A 16,703-nucleotide genomic window follows, 5' to 3' on the forward strand; every position below is an offset into this window, starting at 1 on the left:
ACAACAGCCTTCCAAGATTTAACCCCCCTCTCAAACACCAGTGCTCATCCACCCAAACGTCCCCACCACACTAACCAATATCAACACCGTCAATATCCCCGCGCCCGCCTTGTCCCCCGTCGTCGGCGGCAGGTACTTGTCCTTGAAGTTATCACTCTGGCTCCCCGCGTTCGGATCCCCCTTGCTCGTGCCTCCCGTCGAATTTGTCACAGGAGGCCTGCTCTGCTCGGTCAACAACGACGACACGGCCCCCAAGACATTCATCGTCTGCCCCGCCCCCTGGCTCCCGTCAAAGGTGCCCGTGGACCACTTAAACCCACAGGCTCTCTGTCCGTTCTTCTCGCCTACACAGCTGGCAATAGCCGCCTTGGCCGAGTTCTGCAGAACAGGCAACACCTTCGGGGCGAGAAAAGGCGCGACCTGGGTGGCGGTGGCCATCCAGCGGGCGACGTAGCCCTTGAAGCTGAGCATGTCCGTCGTGCAAGACATGTGCTCCTCGCAGGCGACCTCGTAAGCGATGTTGTCGGGGAAGAAAACGCGGATGGTGGCGTCGGTGAGACCGTCGAGGCGTTCGCGCCAAATGTCACTACCATTTGTCTAGGACGTGTTAGCCAACCTTTGACTTCAGCAACCACAATGAGGGGTTAGAGAAAAACATGCATAATTATACATGTATGCCGCCCCAAGCAAAAACACCCCGTTGTTGTACGAAAACTGCGCCCGGTTGATGTCGGTGCAGTTGTGTTCGACGTGCCCGCCGTCGTAGATGTTGTACTTTTCGTCCATGAACCCGACTCCTCTCATCCAGTCCCATGTCTTTTCCGCCCAGTCGGCGTACGTGGTGTTGCCCGTGTACCGGGCCAGTCTCGCGCCCAGGTTGAAGAAGCATCCGTTTGCGATACCTGTCTCGTGTTAGTGCCTTGTTCCCTCTGGACGAGCCGCCGGCTGTCATGAGACCAACTATTCTTGTAATTATACCCATTATTCGACCAAGGAATCTGCCACCTCAACCCCCCGTTGCACGTCTCGTCATGCCTGTCCGGGCTCGCCTGGGTGTTGAACACGGCCTGCGCCAACGCCAACCACTGCGGTTCATCCTCTGGTGGATCAGGAAAGTTGTTTTCCGCGGCCAGCATCGCCGACATGCCCCAGAACCCTTGATCGTCGTTCCCCAGGGAGGCGGTGACGTTGGGGGGCATGTAGTCCTTGTCTGGGCCTACCTGCCACAGCATGGCTTGGGTGATGAGATCGTTGTAGCTGTCGTCGCCGGTGAATTTCCAGTAGTCGATCAGGGTCCCCCACATGGCGCCGCCTTCCCACCAGTAGTAATCGCCTGCTGGGGGAGGACCAGGGAGGATGCCGGGGGTTTGGCCGGTGAGGTTGCCTTTGTAGTATTGGAGGAGGTCCCAGGCGAGGAGGGAGGAGGTTTGTTTGATGTCGGCTGGGGAATTGTTAGTATCGTCAAGGTCAGGGCAGCTGAAGAAAGGGGAAGCGCACCAGCGGACGCGATGCTATAAGTGGCGGCGTTGGCGACGGCGGCGCCACTGAGCAGAACGGCTGCTGTGTGTCGTATTGGTGAAATCATCTTTGGTATCAATGTTGTGGTGGTTTGTTTCTTGGTGACGAAATAGAGAAAGCGACCGGAAAGGGGGGTGAAGAATGTGAAAAACGAATGTGGTGGTAGTGATGTAGCTAAGTCGAAACCATCAGAGCCGCGATGATGATGTTGGTTTTTTTTGTTGTTTTTTCTTCTTCTATTCTTCTCCTGCTGTTGCTGTTTTTCGTAATTGAGTTGTTTGCGAAAAGCGAGTGTATGCCGGAGACTGAACGAGTGCTGTTGTGTCACGCGTATTTTCGGCTTTGACGGATGGCGATCAAGGAAAAAATACGGGGCAAGGAGAGAGAGAGAGAGAGAGGGAAAACTTGGAATGGGGGGCAAGAGGTGTCGCTAATCTGCGTCTTGATGCGCGCGTGTGGGAGCGAGACACAGCACTAATGAAATCTGGGTGGTCTTGCAGATGCTTGGGAGGACGGTCGAATCGATACTGCCGGGCGTGGGATGACACGAAACGGCTCACGGAAAGCCGAGGGGTTGTCTAACAGCGCAGCAAGGATGTTATTGTATCGCATACAGCCATCACTTCCGGAAAGAGGCACACGGTCGGGATAGTGGCTTGTGGACAGGGAGGGATGGGCTGATAAGGGAACACGAGGGGGGCTGCCTCCCGCTGATTCATATCGCTGGGAGAGCTACATTCCAGCTGGTGCTCTCTTTTGGAGCTCTCCCTGAGCGAGGCATGACGTCTGTTGTTTTCTCTCAACTCAATCCTCTCCTTCGAGACTTGGCATCTTGAATGATGGGGAACTGGTCGAATTCGCCGCTCTTGGCGATTCAACCAAGCATTTGCCAAGCGACGCTCCCGCAATCTTGGACAGCAGGGGGTAGCACGGGCCACCACTTCGGCCCAGGCACCGTTTCTGTCATGTCTGGTGCCAGCACTGCCATCTCCTGTCAGACAGGCTGATGATATTGATTATTGATTGGCAAACCAAAGCCATCATTAGGTTACTCCTGGCGCTTCTTTTCATCTCTTTGGATTTGAGAGATATGAATCGAATCACCGCTTAACCTGGTTCACTGATGCCAAGTGATAACCATCCGCTGCTTGGCAATGAGCTCACTCCGCTAACCCCAGCTATTAGCGTTCATTAAGCTCAGCCCTATTGAATTTGACATGATTCATCACGCACTTCGTAGTGATATCCTCTGCAGAAATTCATGTCAAATTCGATTTCTTGTTTTGATAGTGACACAAGGAGAACCCTGAGCAAGGCGATCGTCTCGGCACCGGCCCAAGCTGCATGGAACTGGAGGACGGGAAAGAACCACTCGTCTTGATGATCGCTCCTGGCATCATCGCTTGGCACTTGGGCACTGACACATCTTTTTCGGAGCTGCTTGCCTCTCGGACTCTCCATCAGAACAGCCCGACATCATTCTTCTGGGCCGGCCCTCCGTTTCATGTACGACCTTTTCACTTCCTGATCTGTTGCGTGATGTGGTAGCTGTCACAGACCTAATTCTATCGCAGATACCTCTACAACTCGACACCACTCGCTCGAGCCAGCTTGGCCTTGGCCACAGACACAATGGTACATATATCTCAGCCCTTCCAGTATCATGATACAATTGGTCAGCCATCAAGTGCTGATAAATTCCCCAAGAACACCATCACCCAGACGCAACTAGACCTGCTCATCCACACCATCCGAACGACACCCATCGTCGACCATCATGCCCATCCTCTTCTGAACTGGGACAACCAGACAGGAAAATACCCCCTGCTCCACATCACCTCTGAAGCATCAGGCGACGCCATCGAAAGCGCCACCACCTCTCTTGCCCACCTGCGCGCCGTTAGACAGCTATCTACAGAACTCAAATGTGCACCCAACTGGGAGAGCGTCGTTGCCAAGCTTGAGGCCGTCCGCCTGGATCCTGATGAACCCGATATCTGGGGTGACTGGATAAGCCGCTGTCTGGAGGGTGTGCACACCATCCTCTTGGACGATGGGTTGGACAACAAGGAAGCTGTGGAAGACCTCGATTGGCATACTTCGTATGTCCAGAGCCCATGCAGGAGAATCGTTAGAATCGAGGCCATTGCCTCGGACCTGATCAAGCATCTTAGCGCGGGCGAGTTCCATGACGTGCAGAAAGCAGAGGCAATCATCAAGGACCCCGCTGCCCTGAAGGAGTTTTGGGAGAACTGGGCAGGGTCGTTTGACAATGCTATCAAAAACGCAATCGACGACCCTCTTGTGGTTGGGTTCAAGAGTGTGGTTGCTTACAGGACTGGGCTGGACGTTGCCGGCAAGGAACCGAGTGGGGATGCTGTCCAGCCCGCGTTGAAGGAAGTCGTCAAAAAGTTCTTGAAGGTGCGCACCGCGAGGCTGGAGGACTCGAGCTTGAACGACTACGTCATCCACAGGACGGCAACCCTGATTCGAGACTACATGGGGAAGAATCACGAAGAGGATATCATCAGAAAGCCCAGGAAACCGATTCAGTTCCATACCGGCCTGGGAGATAGTGACTTGACTCTGGCCAAGGCCTCGCCGAGTCACTTGCAGGAGTTCATCAGGTCGTACCCGGACGTGCCCATGGTGCTGCTACATGCTGGCTATCCCTTCACGAAAGAGATTGCGTACATGGCTACGGTGTATAAGAATGTGTATGCCGACATTGGGGAAGTCTTTCCCTGCATCAGTAAGGACGGACAGGAGAGGGTGCTCATGGAGATTCTGGAACTGTGTCCCTGGTCCAAGATCTTGTGGAGTACAGATGGACATTGGTTTCCCGAGACGTATCTGCTGGCGATCATGCAGATGAGGGAGGCTTTTGAAAACGTAAGTGCCAAAGAACTACTAGAGTCGGCAGGTTGGCTAACGTGCGCAGGTTCTTTGCAGTTACGTCTTGAAAGGGCAAATCGGCTGGAGAGCCGCTATCGTACTTGTCCAGGATCTGCTCTTCAAGAATGCCAACAAGCTGTATCATCTGGGGCTGGACTTTCCAAAGCCAGAGGAAGTTGCGAGCAGGTCTCTCGCGAGATATCCCAACCCATCCCGCAACCTTACGCTGCTCCGCGAGCTCCTTAACAACACAATTGAGCCGACGTTTGTTCAGATCTGCTGGAACGATTATACCGCCCTGCAGCGTATGCGTCTGGTTCCGTTCCGCAAGTTTATGACCCTATTGGAGGCCGGCAGGTCGCTGGACATTGGTATCACCAAGGCTGTTTTTGGTATGATCCAGAACGACCATCTCATTCCGAGCTCCTCAGCAACAGGAGAATATCGTCTACATCCCGATTTCTCCTCTCTCAAGCATGGCCCTGTTGCAGGACACATCAGCATGCACGGCGAGTTTCGCGAGCAGGACGGGTTTCCCGTGGCGCTTTGTCCACGATCGCTGCTCCTTCGGTCAGTCGAGATCGGCTCCCAGAAGGGACTCGGGTTTCTGCTTGGGTTCGAGATTGAGTTTCTGTTACTGGAGCGTGTCGAAGACGATTCGGTTGTGGACCGCTACACAGCTCTCAAGACCGACGGCCACGCGTGGTCTGTCTCCAAGTACTACGCCAACCCCAAGATCAACGCTTTGCTCAAAAACATGGTGGAGACCCTCGCCCAGATGGATATTTACGTGGAGCAGATTCACGCCGAGTCTGCCACTGGCCAGTTCGAACTCATCCTTCCGCCCTACCCGCCCGTTCAGGCAGTTGATACCCTGCTGCACACCCGAGATGTCATGGCCAACCTGGCCACAGAAGCGGGCTTCAAGATGACACTCCACCCCAAGCCATTTGCCAAAGCATGTGGCACTGCCGCTCATATGCACATGAGCATCCTGCCCGAAGCCGACGCTTTTGATGCGGAGAAGGTGACGCGGCACTTTTACGCTGGTGTTCTCAAGCATCTGCGCGCCATCACGGCTTTTAGCTATTCCAACGCGGCAAGCTACGATAGGGCGCAAGACGGCGTTTGGGCTGGCGGGCGGTGGGTAGCCTGGGGCACGCAGAACAGGGAGACAGCGCTCAGGAAGATTGAGGGGTCGCACTGGGAGGTGAAGATTATTGATGGGCTGGCAAACCCATACTTCGTCGCTTCAGCAGTGTTGCTGGCGGGGATCAGGGGAGTGGAAACAGAGGAGAAGATGGTTTGGGACGATTGCGAGATGGACCCGGCCAAGTTGAGTGATATGGATCGGAAGGAGCTGGGAATTTCGCAGATGCTTCCGGCTAGTGTTGAGGAGGCGTTGAGGGCGCTGCAGGAGGATACGGAGATGGTGGAGATGTTGGGGGATGAGTTGGTGGAGAGGTATGTGGCTATCAAAAAGTTTGAGGACGAGTTTTTGGGGAAGATGGGGGCTGAGGTGAGGAGGTTGTGGTTGATGGAGCGGTATTAATTTGATGCTGTAAAGTCGGGTTGAGGAGTATGCTTAGATAGGTCGCAGAAGATTGGTGAATAACGGGAACATGATATACTTGTGTGTCTTTTTCTTCTTCTTCTTCATCATGTCTTCAGCCTTGTCTTAAAGGTTGATACTTGCCCCACGCATGCACCCGCCCCCGCAATCAGGGGTTGCTGACAGGGGTCTGCCAACCGTTAGCGTGGAGCTGGAACTGGCGGCGCATGGCTTGGCGCTGGAATCTGCTACAGAAAGGTCAAGCTGTCCTCAAGATTCAATTGGCGATGGTTGCAACGGTTTGCGGCTGATTGACTTTTGATTTTTTTTTTCGTTTACGTGACACTCCTTTTTCGACGAGAGGCAGCTGACGACTGACAATTGCTTTGTCTTTGTCAAAGAAAGCCCGACGGTGTTACCGGCACGCCCGATGTGGTAACCCCAACTTTTTTCCCCCGACAACTGGAATTCGAGGCTGGTGGAGGGGCCCACGGAGGGACATGATCAGCGGCCATCCTGGGGCTTGAGCTGAGAGTAACCTACGACGACACCGACGGCAGACGAAACCGACGATACTTGATATTGATATCGAAGACGGGCAAAGAATATACGACGCGCGCCTTCAAAGTACACAGCCAGCTGAGAGCTAGGCCATATCGACGCTCCCGTCGCACACGAGACGTACAAGGTCCACACACAGCAGAAACCACGACCACCAACAACCATGATGAACGGCTACGATGAAAAACGGGGCCACCGCACCGACGATGACGACCCCTTCGCCGCCAAAGGCAACATCGTCAGCGCCTTTGATGCCTTTCGTATGTTTCCCACCCTCCACCCTCCAACCCACCACCCCATCACCGTCTGCTAACATGTGTCCCCTCCCCCCAACCACAGCAAAAGCCAAACCCCAATACGTGACTCACACCTCCTCCGGCGGCAAGTGGACAGTAGCCATGGTGATCCTCTCCCTCTGCCTCGTCTGGTCCGAGCTCGCCCGCTGGTGGCGCGGCACCGAAACCCACACCTTTGCCGTCGAAAAGGGCGTCTCCCACGGCATGAACCTCAACCTCGACGCCGTCATCAAGATGAAGTGCGCCGACATACACGTCAACGTGCAGGATGCCTCTGGGGATAGGATTCTAGCTGCCGAGGCACTGTACCGTGACCCGACGAACTGGGGGCAGTGGGTGGATCAGAGGGGGATTCACAAGTTGGGGAGAGACACTCATGGCCGTCTACTGACCGGCGAGGGTTTCGTCGACGGGACGCAAGAGGAGGGTTTCGGGGAGGAGCACGTGCATGACATTGTTGCGTTGGGGAGCAAGAAGGGGAGGTGGGGGAAGACGCCGAAGTTGTGGGGGAGGGAGGCGGACAGTTGCCGGATTTATGGGACGTTGGAGTTGAACAAGGTGCAGGGTGACTTTCACATCACGGCGAGGGGGCATGGGTACGAGCAGTTTGGGGAGCATTTGTCCCATGACGGTTTGTCTTTCCCCCCCCCCTCATTTTTTTCACTTTAAATATCTGCTAACACTTGGGTCTAGCATTCAACTTCTCCCACATCATCAACGAGCTATCCTTCGGCCCTTACCTCCCCTCTCTGATCAACCCGCTCGATCAGACCGTCAACTCGGCCCCGGAACACTCGCACTTTCACCGCTTTCAGTATTTTCTCTCCATCGTCCCGACAGTCTACAGCCTCGGCCACCCAGACTCGTATTCGTCCCGCTCCATCTTTACAAATCAATACGCCGTCACGGAGCAGTCCGCTCCTATTCCGGAGAACATGGAGATGCAGATGATTCCCGGGATTTTTGTCAAGTACGACATCGAGCCGATCCTACTGAATATTGTCGAGGACAGGGATAGCTTTTTGGTCTTTTTGATCAAGGTGGTGAATATCCTGAGCGGCGCCATGGTGGCGGGGCATTGGGGTTTCAGGCTCAGCGACTGGGTGAATGAGGTGAGGGGACGGAGGAGGAGGAACGCGGGACATAGCCAGGGGATGCTGGGGACCAAGGGGGGTGGGGAGTATGAGGAGTGATTTGTGTTTTTTTTTTTGTTTTTTTTTTTTGTTTTTTTTTTTGTTTTGTTTTGTTAGCACTTTGAAGGTAAGGGGGTTTTCTGGGTTGTATACAAAATGGATTCTAGGTTTTTTTGTTTTTTTTTTGACTGAGCTCCTGATACAAACGGGTGGGTTGATGAAAAGTGTTGTTTATATATACCATGCGAGACGGACTATTGGCGTTTTGATGTTATTTTCGAGTAAATATGAGAGAGAATATGTTCGTCCATTGCCATCATGAACGACTGTGTCTAATGTTCAGAATCAAACTTTTTGCTCCTGGTGTATCAAAACCCGTCTTCTCACTCCAACCACTACCTGCTGCTGCCTCTGCCCCAGCAACCTAAATAAACAGTCTTGGCACCACTCACCAGCGCCAAGACAATTACCCCTATTTCCTTCGAGTCCATCCACTTTCTCGGCCACAATCTTTCAGAAAAAAAAAATGACTGGGCGCCAGCAAGTCTTTAAAACGTATACCACACCTCATCACATTGACAGCAACCCAATTAAGAAACCACAAATGCCATCAATTCGCTACTTTCGCTACAGAAGCCCCACCGTTCACCGCTGCTTATTCATCCTAGGACCATTGCAGTTCATAATTTCTCTTCACCCTCAGTCCAATCCGTAATCTCACTTGCTGTACTTCACCGTCCTCTTTCTCACCCGCTTTTTATCCTTCCTCCCGACAGAAACAGTCGTCCAGGGGGGATACCTCTTCGCCTCTTCTTCCCTCCTCTTTTTCTCCTCTGCTTTTTCTTTCCATCTCTCCTGGTACATCGCCTGCTTCCTCACCCTCTCCTTCCCCTCCTCCCTCGCCTTCTCCACCGCCGCTTCTTTTTCCAATCTCTCCCTCCGCGCTCTTGCCCTCTTCGGCGGTTCCTGCTTCTCCTGCCACCGTATCTGATGCTTTCTCTTCCTCGCCAGAAACTTTGCGCGCTGCGTGTCCCTCTCATCAATCACACGAGGCGGTGCAATGTCGCGCAGCCATTTGAGTCCCCACCTCATGTAGTGCCTGTGCCCCGTTCTCTCGTCATACCTGACGGCAAAAGCCCGCTCAGCTGCGTAATCTGTCCCGTTGAGGAGACAGTGGTTGTTTCGCACAACAACCGTGGTCTCGAGAACGTCATTGTCAATGTCCGTCCACGTTTCCACGTTCCGCAGCATCGAAGAGCCCCTGGGCATCAGCCCGTTTGCCAACTTCCACCGATCCCAGTTCATGGTCCCGAATCTGGCAGCGGCCGAGTCGAAAAAGCGAGCTCTGGTTTCCACAAAATGATTGACCATCTCGGCTTCTTCTTCATCGGTCCGTGAGCTACGGCTTTTTTCTGCCCCCTCTGCTCGCGGCGGCGTGCCAATGACTTCGTGGTCGGGCCAGCTGCGGTCGCCTACAATCTTGTCGTCCGGGTGGCCCGGGGTTTGCCACCTCGCTTTCAGCAGCCAAAAACCACACAGTCTTCTGTATTCTTGCTCAAATCGGCGCTTCCTCTCCTCATAACATGCTTTGGTCTCGGGCCCAAACACCGGGCGCTCAGGCCGAACCCGAACTTCGCCCTGTCTTTCCCATTCGTCATTCCACGCGCTGCAGATGGCGGCCGCCCTCTTACGGCCGCGCAGAGCCCTCTGCCTCTGAAGAGACATGCGACGCACACCCCACCAAGAGGCACAAGTTAGCTTGAACTGAGTATTCGGGTTAGAGGCTTCCCCAAGTATCAGACGCTTGCTGAGTATTGGCGGGTCCACTGCTGAAAGTAGATGGCGCTTTTGAGGTGGTTTGGTCTGCTTGGGCTTTTGAGGCCATTTGAATTTCCTGTCTTCGGGTACAGCCGCGGCCACCGTTGGCACCTCGTCCAGATGTGACGGGTCCAGCAGCTGAAAAACCAAATAATTGCCATGGCACGGCGGCCCCGTGGAGACGGTAATCTTCAGCTCTTCCAAATGGTAGGTAACAAGGCATGCCGTATGGTTGCCTTGAGGTCTCGACCATGGCTTATCAAGCTCGCCCGAAACCTCCGAGAGTTCCTTGAACATATCTGCCTTGGTGTGCTGGCAAACCGACATTTCGCCAATGTGATCGGAAAAGATATTCAGGATACTCTCTTGATTGATGGGACGGTTCCCAAATTCGATAAGCTGTCGGAGTCGGTTGAAACGAGCAGGAGAGTCCCATGCACGGAATACAAAGTTGACAAACCGCTTTGTCAGCAACTGCACGAGGTACCGCCTCACTATCTGCGCCATGCTCTGCAAGTTCTTTTTCGAGTGCTTCGCGACCTCCAATAGACCAGCAGGCAACGACACACGTTTTACAAGCTCCTCAAGCTGAAATGGGGCCAGTTGCGGCGCGATCAGGTGATTCGTGTGCACCAAGCAATAGGAGAGGTTGGCGTCAGGGAGGACTCTACGACCCCTCAGGGACCCGGCTTCCGGCGTGTGCGGCAGCAACTCAAGGATACTCGCAGATGTGGTGTCGTCGTTTAGTGATCGAAGGCCACGGCAGGCGTGCAGAAGGCTGTGGGTTGAGCCAGTTCGATATCTCTGCAGGACATTCGTGGTACAGGCCAAGGATACGCAGGACGTGAGCATTTTCCGTGCAAGCAGTGTCATTGGCAAATCAGACGGGGCGAGGTCGCGATCCCGCGTTGAAAAGACCGAGTCCACGACTACCGAATATCCGTGCTGGTTCATGCCGCTCTTCATGAGCACGCCGGGCTTAGTGACGATGAAATGAGGCACGGCGGCCGGGCCATCTTGCCGACACGGGGTGACCTTGAGCAGGATGACAGCATGGTCTTTTGGCACGACCACGTCTCTGTCCCGCTTCTCGGGCTCCTCGACGGTTCGGGTTGACGGCATGTTCCAGGACTGTGCGACAACGGGATGGTTGTTGGTCACTGCGTCCGAAAAGTACGCGCTGGTACTCGTATCCGCATACTCTGACAAGATATTGCAGTCTTCGGTCGGCTTTGGATCCTCGCTAAGGATGAAGAAATCCTCCATAGGTCGCAAGCAGCCCGGCCTTCCCACCTCGTCATTCCGCATTACCCGCTCCCAAGCAGCCAGCTCGTGGCGTGCGTTCAACATGACGACCTGCTCAAGTGTCACCTCTGCGCCGTCCGCAATTCCACGCAGTTCCTACAAGAGCGGAAGCCATTCAACGTTGGAGGACAACTGCCGAATGACATCTTTGCACCATGTCTCCCACATCACTCTTGGTGCATTGTCAGTAGGTAACTTTGGACAGCGCTTGGAAGACCTATTGAACAACGTACGTGGGTGGAAGCCCGCCATGATAAGTATGATGCTCAATATTCTCAACAATGTCCTTCTTGAACGTCTTCCCATGCTTCAAACCCCTTTTACTTGGTGATTCCTCAGAACTGAAGCTCAAGCCCCTTATGAAACCGGGAAATCGCGGGTCTGTCAGGTCGGGGGCGACGTCGTCAACCGTAATCGGGCAGTCCTAGTCACCTCTCAGCGGCTTCGGTTGAGAGGCCATCTTCTCTTGGGATGAGGCGCCGGAGGACGGGCTTGGAATCGATATGGTTGTATGGATACGTGGTGTAAGTGGTGGTGATGGTAATTGGTTGCAGCATCATTGGAAGAGCCCAGGTGAGAGAAGAGGAGCTAGAGGAGGCAGGGCATGATGATGACCAGGCCTCAGGTGCCCGTTCGCAACTTCCCAAGCCCCTGAAAGCACAACACAAAGTCGCTTCCCTTCCCACTGCCTACGTGAAAGAAGGAAGGCATCCATCCGTGACACACTCACAGCTTGCACTGGCACTACGTCAGATGCCAGAATCAGCACGTGAAAGAAGGAACCAGACCACAATGTGGGTATCTACGAAATGCCATATGACTCCAACCGTTCGACAGACAACTGTTTGCTGGAGAATACAACTAGCCGAGGTACTGCACAAGAGGTTGTACCGTGCATGACATGACGTGCAGGTCAGTTCCGGCTATGACCTGCCCCGTACATGTGAGTCAAGGGCCATCTTTACCGAAGACCATCGTGCCCGCCGCACCTCCGTTTTCGAGGTCGTCGTTGCTGTGCTCAAGTGTGTTGGTTTCGGTTATCTCGGAAGGGCCGGTAGAGATCTTATCTGCCGAAAGGATCCGACATGCTGCACAGTCAACCCCAACCCTCACCTTCTCAAGGCTTTGCAACTCCCGGACGCCGTTCCTTTCTTCCTTCTTGGCTAAATTCCCCAGACATGACACAGGCACGTGGTGGAGAGGAGACAAGGAGCAATGCCTGCTGATGCCGTTGCTTGTCTCCAACCTCCAGGAGTTTCCCCAGACACGTTGTGGAGAGGCCATCCTGGCCGAATGAAATCTCCCTGACGGGCTCATGTGACGCTCAAAGAAGAAAAAAAAAGGAGACGAGATCGCAATCCCACACAAACCCCGACCGGTGCTCAGGTGAATGAAGGGTACAATCCAGCTTAACGCCGTGGAGCGATGGACCAGGAACGGAATCGGGCAATGCAGCCCCGACATTTTTATTTTTGTTGGCAAACAGCAGCTAAGCCCCAAGGGGAAAGGGAGCGTCAGGTTAGAGTTGACCGCCTCCATGCAGGCGGGACAGCGCACAGGTCTCTGGGCAGCCCAAGCTCCCTCAACAAAAGGTGGATTGGATGGCTGTGCCGCTGTCGCGTTCGAGCCAGCCCGTCGACATTTGGGCATTTGGGACATTTGGAATGATTGAACCCCTGCGAAGTCGGGTCCGTTGGGATTGGAGTGGGGACCTCTTCACAACTTTTTTGTTGCTGAAACTTGACGAGGAAGCGAAATCGGGCCCTGGGGACTCGGGGAGGGAAATAGTTACAGAGTTTGAAGACGCTCCGATTCAATCGACGCATGCTCGGCTCACTCGTGCACCCAGACTGCTCGAAACCGGGAACTACCGACTGTATTTCGTACTCCTGCTCCGTATCCCCCAGCGTCGTTCGATGCTTGCTTTGGTTGCGCCTGCGCGCATGGCCAGCTGCCCGTGACGGTGGGCCGAAACTGTTAACACCGTAAAAGTGGAAAGAAAGAAAGAAAGGGCACGGGAAGCGGGGAGAGGGGAGCTGGGAGGAGGAGAAAAGGCGGAGGGAGGGGGGTGGGTTGCCCGGGACTTGCTGGTTGGGCGATAGCTCCCCTCCACATATTCCTATGCGGAGGTCCGGGATCTGGCAATACTGACTTATACCCAGCCTGCCCCTGGTCTTTGACTCAGTTTCCCCTTTATCAATCCATTGCTCGCCGGTTTTTGTGCTGCTCTTGTTCATCCTCATCCTCCTCCTCATCATCATCATCTATCTGTCTTGTTTCCTTCGTCCATTGCTCTGCCTGCCTGCCTGCCTGCCTGCCTGCATTGCCATTGACTACTGCTATCTACTCCAAGCTCCCTCGAAGCTTCACCATCATCGTCATCTACAAGCCATTGCCATCTCACCAGCTTGAATTTCAGCAGCCAAATCACACACAACCACCACAATGTCGTCAAGAATCGCTCCCACCTTTTCCAAATTCACCCGCTCCCTCAGCACATCCTCCCCCGTCTCCCGCCCAAGTCACCTCCTCTCCGCCACCAGTGCTGCCACCAAGTCAGTAAGGAAACCGTCCCCTTCCGTCCTGGAGGAAGACGCAGAGGTATGTTTTCTTTCCCATCACATCCCCTTATCTACTCAACCAATTCTAACATGGTTCCCAGTCAACCCGCGCCCACTCAACCTCCACCTCCCCGTCCCGCCCCACCCTCACCACCCTCCAAACCAGCCAACCTCATCCCTTCCGCTTCATGCAAACCTTCCACCACTCGGCCCCCCGCCCCGCCACGGCGCACCACACTGTCGACTCGCTCGTCCTCCCAGATCTCTTCGCCATGGACCCCAACTTTGACCCCTACAGCAACATCCGCGTCCCGCTCCTCCCGGATAACATCTCTGGCCCCCCTTCCGGTCTGTTCGCCCCCGAGGTGTCGGATTTCGTGCCTGAACAAGCCGCAAAGGAGGTCAAGATTGTGGCTGCCAACCCCGACAGTGTCGCGCTGCCAGAGGGCGGGTTTGTGGACGGTGTGGAGCTGAGGTTTGTGTATCAGATGCAGCCGGAGCAGAGCGGGCAGCAGGAGTATGATGAAATGGGGAGTGGGATGATTAAGGATTTGTGGAGGGGGTTGGTGGACGATGTTATGGGTTCTAAAAAATCCACTGCTTAAGGGTTGCGGGAAAGTATGAGGTGGTATGATTTGCTTTTTGTTTTGTTTTGATGATGTGAAGCGTTATATGTTTTTTTAATCTGCTTTTTATCTTTTCTTTTGTTACCACGGCATAGCTTTGATATCTCTTTTGGAGATTTTTTATTTTTATGGAACAAGCCTGTCAGCGGATTGACAGCGGGAGAAGGGGGGGGGTTGTCGCATGGAAAATAAGACAACGAGGCCGAGATTTGGCCATGACCGACAACAGTTACAGTCACTTCTGTGTTTTTTCTTGGAGTAGAGACCATGATGGGGATATATACCTGCCAGCGTTGCCTGGTTTTGGTTTGGAGGAATATGAATGAAGTCACACGTTCCATTCCTTCACTTATTCACTCATTTATGTTGTTTCGGTTACAAAAGTGACTTGCTTATCGTCACCACACCGATAACGACAGCATCCTTTTTGATGCCGAGCGGTCCGGCCGAATAATAGTTACACAACCCGGAGGTCCGCTGACACCGAGAGAAATATCTAGAACCGGGCTACCACCTGATCGTGGACGGGTATGAAATTTCCAATTTGTGGATTGCATCTCGAATAAACGTGCTTGAACTCAGCCACCAAACGGGAATGTGTTAACATCCCATCAACCAAAACGGTCACCTTGCCCACACGAAAACGGTCGCTTTGATTTTGATAGTTGATTTGATGCTATTTACACACTCCGCATCACACCGCCCATTTCCCACCCACCACGTTACTACCTCCCACTCCCACCGCCCCCATAAATTAATAAATCCCAGACCCAAGACCGCTACTCCCAGTTCAGTTTCTTCGTTGTCCCAATTAGCTGCATACGTACCTAGTTTCAGCAGCATCTTTCACCCTATTACCCCAAAAACCCAGACCAAATCTCGCCCCGATCCCTTTACTCCCCAGCCCTGGCAGCCAAGGACGACTCTACCTCTTCTTAACGCTGGGTCTGGGCTTGCATTCGTCCGGCTGCACCGGGTGCAGCATGACCTTGTTAGGGTACCCAGCTGTGTTGCCCTGGTAGCCCTTGGCCCAATCATAGCTGATAGCATACGCAAATATGCTGCCGGTCTTGTTGAACGTCGTGGCAGCAATGCTACCACCGACATTGGGGTACCCTTTCAGCCTATGCTTGGCGTCCTTATCCCAGAAGTGGAATGTGCCATCGCTGCCCGCGGTGCTGAAAGTGCCGTGGACGGGATGGAAAGAGATATCGTTGACAGCATACACGTTGGTGACGTTGCCCTGTGGGGGATCACGGTGGCACTTGAACGAGAAGTTGAGGCTGGGCGGCACGTGTTAGCTTCCTGGACCTTCACTTTGCGGCGAGAGTCGAGATCCCAAACTCACCTAGCATCCTTGTCTTCGACGTATTGAATGGCGCAGCGACCTTCAATACTACCAATGGCGAAGCCCATCGAGTCGGTAAAGCAGCTCACCACCCTCGTTTGCCACTTAAGCGGACTCGTGATCGTCTTGTAGAACTTGGTTGGATCCTTCAGGTTGATGACGTTGATGTATCTCTCGGCTGTCCCTATCACCAGGAGGTCGTTTCGTACGTCCATGGTGTACACACGTTCCTGGCACGTTACGGTTCCGACTGGTGTCTGTTGCCGGAAGTCCCAGTACTTGATGGTCTTGTCCCAGGAGCCTGTCACGGCCATGGGGGTGCCGCTGTTTTCGAAGTAGCGAACGGCGCGAACGGGCTGGTCATGTTGCGCAAACTGCATGGTTTGACTGGTTGCAAGGTCCACCACCTTGCCCTGTTTGTCGGCGCCTCCAGAGATTACTTTTGTGCCATCCTTTGAGTGAAATCAGCAACTGTGAAAATGTGCCAAGCAGACCAGAACAAGAACCAGAACCAGAGACTCGCCATACCTTGAAAAAGTCCACCGAGAACACCGGCCCATCGTGGTCGTACGCGACTCTTCCCTCTCCCTGACCATTGCTCATGATCTCGTAGATCCGGACCTTCTTGTCCCAACTGGCTACCGCCAACAGATCTTTGGTATCGGCCGGGTTGGGGTTGAAAGCGATGTCGGAGATGCCATCTTCTGGGCCATTGGCGAGCGCGACGTCGTTCTTCAAGTCTCCGAGGGTGTTACTCGCCGACGCAGACGACGTGCCAGATGAGAAAAGGCCTGCCATTTTTGGTCGTGGGCGTGGCTACGCCGAAAAAAAAAAAAAACAATTCGCTGTTTGTGTCGAGACTATCGCGCAGTCGATAAAGGGCTTCGCCGGGTATCAAAGATAGAATAGGAAGGGAAATTGTTCAGGTGGTTGTAAAGTTGTTCGAGAGATGGGAACAAGTCGCAAAAGTTGACAAAGATTCCGTCGTCAGGTTCGCGAAGAAGGCAGCTGCAGCACAATCCGACCAGAGAGCAAAGCAACGCGCCAGTGCCTCTCGCCAAGAAAAGTACCCGAATGCGTTCACTTGCAA

At 53.9% G+C, this 16,703-nt stretch overlaps 6 protein-coding genes across 6 annotated transcripts; 3 read left to right on the plus strand and 3 right to left on the minus strand.

The window, feature by feature from the left end:
* Positions 1–30: 30 nt before the first annotated feature.
* Positions 31–2,221, minus strand: QC763_209880 (uncharacterized protein; the record flags this gene model as incomplete). Its single annotated transcript, XM_062910037.1, has 4 exons — positions 1,498–2,221; positions 962–1,441; positions 661–902; positions 31–597 (listed from the first exon to the last, which is right to left on the minus strand). Exons 1-4 carry the CDS (start codon positions 1,583–1,585, stop codon positions 31–33), a joined length of 1,377 nt encoding a protein of 458 aa, XP_062768903.1. The 5' UTR covers positions 1,586–2,221.
* Positions 2,212–5,965, plus strand: QC763_209890 (uncharacterized protein; the record flags this gene model as incomplete). Its single annotated transcript, XM_062910038.1, has 2 exons — positions 2,212–4,410; positions 4,460–5,965. The coding sequence occupies exons 1-2, from the start codon at positions 3,151–3,153 to the stop codon at positions 5,963–5,965; spliced, it is 2,766 nt and encodes a 921-aa protein (XP_062768904.1). The 5' UTR covers positions 2,212–3,150.
* Positions 5,966–6,689: 724 nt separating this feature from the next.
* Positions 6,690–8,261, plus strand: QC763_209900 (uncharacterized protein; the record flags this gene model as incomplete). Its single annotated transcript, XM_062910039.1, has 3 exons — positions 6,690–6,786; positions 6,866–7,453; positions 7,516–8,261. 3 exons carry the CDS (start codon positions 6,690–6,692, stop codon positions 8,013–8,015), a joined length of 1,185 nt encoding a protein of 394 aa, XP_062768905.1. The 3' UTR covers positions 8,016–8,261.
* A 411-nt stretch (positions 8,262–8,672) lies between these two features.
* Positions 8,673–14,555, minus strand: QC763_209910 (uncharacterized protein; the record flags this gene model as incomplete). The annotated part of the gene is made up of 3 exons (XM_062910040.1): positions 11,312–14,555; positions 11,199–11,248; positions 8,673–11,174 (listed from the first exon to the last, which is right to left on the minus strand). The coding sequence occupies exons 1-3, from the start codon at positions 11,382–11,384 to the stop codon at positions 8,673–8,675; spliced, it is 2,625 nt and encodes an 874-aa protein (XP_062768906.1). The 5' UTR covers positions 11,385–14,555.
* On the plus strand, positions 12,081–14,799 carry QC763_209920 (uncharacterized protein). Its single transcript, XM_062910041.1, has 2 exons — positions 12,081–13,679; positions 13,741–14,799. Exons 1-2 carry the CDS (start codon positions 13,524–13,526, stop codon positions 14,242–14,244), a joined length of 660 nt encoding a protein of 219 aa, XP_062768907.1. The 5' UTR covers positions 12,081–13,523; the 3' UTR covers positions 14,245–14,799.
* Positions 14,800–15,068: 269 nt separating this feature from the next.
* On the minus strand, positions 15,069–16,690 carry GLE2 (RNA export factor gle2). The gene is made up of 3 exons (XM_062910042.1): positions 16,142–16,690; positions 15,614–16,065; positions 15,069–15,548 (listed from the first exon to the last, which is right to left on the minus strand). Exons 1-3 carry the CDS (start codon positions 16,409–16,411, stop codon positions 15,191–15,193), a joined length of 1,080 nt encoding a protein of 359 aa, XP_062768908.1. The 5' UTR covers positions 16,412–16,690; the 3' UTR covers positions 15,069–15,190.
* Positions 16,691–16,703: the final 13 nt, after the last annotated feature.

This window comes from Podospora pseudopauciseta (genome assembly GCF_035222475.1).
Source record: "Podospora pseudopauciseta strain CBS 411.78 chromosome 2 map unlocalized CBS411.78m_2, whole genome shotgun sequence".
Taxonomy (NCBI): Eukaryota; Fungi; Ascomycota; class Sordariomycetes; order Sordariales; family Podosporaceae; genus Podospora; species Podospora pseudopauciseta.

Bases quoted from the DNA above. Each gene is read 5' to 3' on its own strand.
- QC763_209920 (XM_062910041.1), top strand. From the start codon at position 13,524: ATGTCGTCAAGAATCGCTCCCACCTTTTCCAAATTCACCCGCTCCCTC. The intron at 13,680-13,740 runs GTATGTTTTCTT...CATGGTTCCCAG, and splicing joins TCCTGGAGGAAGACGCAGAG to TCAACCCGCGCCCACTCAAC.
- GLE2 (XM_062910042.1), bottom strand. From the start codon at position 16,411: ATGGCAGGCCTTTTCTCATCTGGCACGTCGTCTGCGTCGGCGAGTAAC. The intron at 16,066-16,141 runs GTATGGCGAGTC...TTTCACTCAAAG, and splicing joins TCTCGGTGGACTTTTTCAAG to GATGGCACAAAAGTAATCTC. The intron at 15,549-15,613 runs GTGAGTTTGGGA...CGTGCCGCCCAG, and splicing joins GTCGAAGACAAGGATGCTAG to CCTCAACTTCTCGTTCAAGT.